The sequence below is a fragment of the Quercus lobata genome, unplaced genomic scaffold, assembly GCF_001633185.2.
Source record: "Quercus lobata isolate SW786 unplaced genomic scaffold, ValleyOak3.0 Primary Assembly Scq3eQI_1902, whole genome shotgun sequence".
Classification (NCBI taxonomy): domain Eukaryota; kingdom Viridiplantae; phylum Streptophyta; class Magnoliopsida; order Fagales; family Fagaceae; genus Quercus; species Quercus lobata.
This window is the reverse complement of record NW_022154706.1, coordinates 568,299-572,131: the sequence shown is the minus strand read 5'-3', so window position 1 is coordinate 572,131 and position 3,833 is coordinate 568,299. Positions and strand designations below refer to the sequence as shown.

The 3,833-nt window shown below is 46.5% G+C and overlaps 1 protein-coding gene across 1 annotated transcript; it reads right to left on the bottom strand.

Moving 5' to 3' along the window:
- Positions 1–314: 314 nt before the first annotated feature.
- On the bottom strand, positions 315–1,993 carry LOC115972888. The gene is made up of 3 exons (XM_031093114.1): positions 1,746–1,993; positions 1,270–1,667; positions 315–1,201 (listed from the first exon to the last, which is right to left on the bottom strand). The coding sequence occupies exons 2-3, from the start codon at positions 1,663–1,665 to the stop codon at positions 626–628; spliced, it is 972 nt and encodes a 323-aa protein (XP_030948974.1). The 5' UTR covers positions 1,666–1,667; positions 1,746–1,993; the 3' UTR covers positions 315–625.
- Positions 1,994–3,833: the final 1,840 nt, after the last annotated feature.

Sequence of the window (3,833 nt, the reverse complement as noted above, 5' to 3'; positions counted from 1 at the left end):
CTGACGGGCCAAAAAAGATGTCAGAGAAATCAAGTCTAAGGCCAACGGTCCGGGAAATCTAATAAGCCGACGGTCCAAAAGATGAAGCGATCATCAAATGGACGAAGTCCTAAAAAACTAAGGACTAATGAAGGTGTTAGATACACCAGGCTTAAAAAGCTGACGGTCTAGTGGATGAAAATCATATGGACCAGGACTCGGACTAATGGTGTCAAAAACGTCAAGGCTAAGGCCAAGAAAACAACGGTCCGGAAAAACGAAAATTAAAAAGTGACGGTCTATCAACGGATGAAAATATCATCATATGGACCAGGTCCTAAAACTAACGGACCTATAAGGCAGACGGTCCAATAGATGACGGTCTAACGAAAAAGTAAGACCCTACTTACAAACGTGGTTCTCAAACCAACAAGCCCGTAGAAATGATAAAAAGGGGCTAAAAAATCAAAAAAATAACGATCTCATCAAATAAATGGGGCCATAAGAAATTAGAATCAGTATACATGTTCAAAGCGACGAATTCCAAGTGCCATAAAAAGGGGCAAATAGAGTTACAGGTAAAAAGCCCAATAAACAAAAGGACATTTAAAAACATTGTTCAAAAATTACAATAGAAAAGCTATGGTTAAATGGCAGGAACATCCTTGGAGACCCCGTCAGCTTTATCCTTGGCAATTTGTGCCGCATCTGAAGACTCGGCAGGAATAGTGACGGCTGGCTGAGCCAAAATAACTCCGGCATCATTAAGCAAAGAGTCCAAACTAATAGGTCCGTCACCTTTGTCAGCAACAGTTTCACGAGCAGGAGTCATCGGCACGGAGGCGTCCATGGTAATTCCGGATAGATCCAACTCTGGATAAGCTGACGCTACCTGCCTCAGACAATCGTCGAAACCTGTGCCGTAATAATCAGCGCAGGAGTCAATAAATGACTGGGTTGTCTTGAATTTTTGGACCGCATCAGTCCCAGCCGTCTCTACTTGTGCACGTAAGGATGAAACCTCCTCCTCAAGCTTCTTCTGCTGACCCTCAGCCTCTCCCAACTTCTCCTTTACATCCTTCAGCTCTGAGTTTAAGAGACGGACGGCCTCCTTATATTGCGCTTGCTGATCCATCAGATTGGCGTTATGCCTCCTAACCCGAGAAACGACGCCTTCTTTGGCCACGCACCGGTCTTGAAGTGCTTTTACACGAACCAAGGCCTGAAGGAAGTACAACCGTCAGCCATAAAGCAAGGCAAACATTAAATTAATCAAAGTAAAAAGCATACCCGTGCTATGTCAAAGAAAGCTGACGCCCCCAGGTCTTCCGTCCCTAGCTGAGCACAAGGGTCAAGATCCGTCTGTTTTATGAGGGATTCTACCCCCTCAACAGCATAATCCTTGTGGGTCAGCAAGCAACGGGGTCCCTCAATGACGGGACCAGAAGAGGTCATCACTCCTTTCCCAGCACCGTGACCAGACTTGGGAGGCGACTTCGTGGAAGGCACATCCCCTGCACTGACAGCTACCTTCTTAGAAGGAGGATCGTCCTTTCCGTCAGCCTTCCTCTTAACTGAACTCTTCAAAGAGGAATGAGGGGTTGACGCTCCTTCTTTTCCCTTAGCTTTCTCCTCCTCCTTCTTACGGGCAGCAGCGGCCCTCACCCTTTGCTTCGCAGCTTCCATCTCTACACAAAATAAATTGACGGATCAGTAATAGCCGACGAAAGAAATAAACCGACGGGTCATGTAAGGCTTCGACTTACGTTTACGAGAAAATTCTTCCAACTTCCGAGCTTCAACCGTCGGCTCTGGACCCCCACAATACAAATGGAGGGTGTCTAGGGTGATCAAGTCCCTACACTTCCGTTGCTCAAGCGATATGCCAAGTATCCGACGGATAAATTCCCTTTGTTCGTCAGATATCTCCGGGCGAGCACTAGCTGAAATAAAAGGGAATAGACGGTGTTAAAGGAGACGGACTCAAGAAAACTCCCTGATAAATGAAAAGAGACGGTAAGACAAGGGGGCAACCTGACTCCCTAATATAGGCCCAAGTGTTATCAAAATAACCGCCAGGCAGTGTATCCCACTCACCTGGACGGCACACCCAATCCGTCCCTTTAACAAAGAAAAATCTATTCTTCCAATTTCTATTGGAGTCTGGCATATCAAACACTAATCTTAAGCTCTTCTCACGTGGAGCAAAATGGTAAGTCCCCTTGGCAGATACTTTATGCTGGGGTCTGTAGCAATAAAAGAACTCGTCTAGCGAAAGCTGACGGTTCCCCCCACTCAAGCGACCCCAAAGGATCTCAGCACCAATAAAAATCCTCCAGGCATTCGGAGCAATTTGGCTGACGGACAATCCCAAGAAATCCGCTAGACGGTGTAAAGCCGTCAGTGGTAATCTAAGGCCAGCAGCGAACATGGCATCGTACATCCCCACATCAGCAGTCCTCCCTGTATAACACTTCTCATTTTTTCTAGGGAGACGGATAGGAATGTGGTCTGGGATTTGGAAACGGGTACGCAACTCGTTAAAAACTCTGTTGCTCATCTTTGGAAGGAATTTATTGACGGCCCACTCCTCCGGGAGGATGAAGGGACGGTTACCTCCAGAACTCCCTGAAGTTCCATCACAGGACTCGTCGTCACCTTCATCCTCATTTCCGTCACTACTAACCTCGTTACCCTCGTCCCTACTCCCGTCACTATCCGACTCCTCGTCGCCTTCATCCCCGTTCCCGTCAACACAAATTTCCTCGTCTCTCCTCTTGACCTCAACCTCACTTAACACTTTATCCCTAACTTCCTCAACTTGGCCTTCTACATCAATACTAAGGGACTGGGCTGACGTTTCCTTTCCTGACGATTCAGAAAAGCCGTCGGACTCTTGACCTGAGCCAAAGAATTCGTCGTAGCCCGCTCCATCGCGGACTAACGACTGATCACTCGACGCGTCACTCGACATCTGACTACCTACAAGTGACGGATATGCTCTAAGTTCCTAGACTGACTTTGTTTTTTCAGGAAAAAATAAAAAAGGGAGAAAAAAGCGAAGAGAAGGAAAGAAGAACTTACAGGTGAAGCAGATCTTGAATGGATGGAACGACCTTGAAAGTGACGGTGTTGATAACAGCTGACGGATCAAATTGGAAGTAAGGGTGACGGATTCTCTCTTGAAAAACCAGCGAGGTTGAAATGATGAAATGAGTGAAGAGGCGTGGTATTTATACAAGAGAGAAAACGCACGGAAGACGAGGCGACGCCCGCGCCCAGAAACGAGGCCAACGAATGAATGCCACGTGACCTTGCATTTAATAGCTCGAAGATCGAGGAGTCGTTCATATTTGATTTTTCCCTAGTCATCTTCTAACTCCACATGCTGACGGTCTTATTCGTCGAACATGTAGAGTAGGGGGCAACTGATGAGGATAAAAGGAGAGCTTAAACCACACGGACATAAAGCCGACGGTTTAATACTTTTTCTTTGGGCGTAGCAGACGGTGCTTATGCTGACGGTCATAGTATCAGCTGACTCTGTGGTTGACGACTCAAATGCTGACGGTATAACAAAGGTGACGGAGGAAAATTGAGGCTGACGGACCGGGCACAAGTTTACTTGCTTTCCACGCTAGATAATATTTAAAGGATCCCCATAAGGAAAAGATCCCGTAAAATACGCTCAAAAGGACTCCTATAAGGAAAGGACTTCTACTCCAAGGTAAAGAGGTCAACCTTCTACTAGTATAAAAGCCCAAGCATCCTCACAAACTAAGGTACGCATAATTTACCCTCTCTAGCACTCTAGAGCAGTGAGAATAGTTCTAACTTGACCTTCGGAGGGTGTT

Coding starts and splice junctions, on each gene's coding strand:
- LOC115972888 (XM_031093114.1), bottom strand. CDS start 1,665: ATGGAAGCTGCGAAGCAAAGGGTGAGGGCCGCTGCTGCCCGTAAGAAG. Junction 1,202..1,269: donor CTTTCTTTGACATAGCACGG/GTATGCTTTTTA, acceptor TACTTCCTTCAG/GCCTTGGTTCGTGTAAAAGC.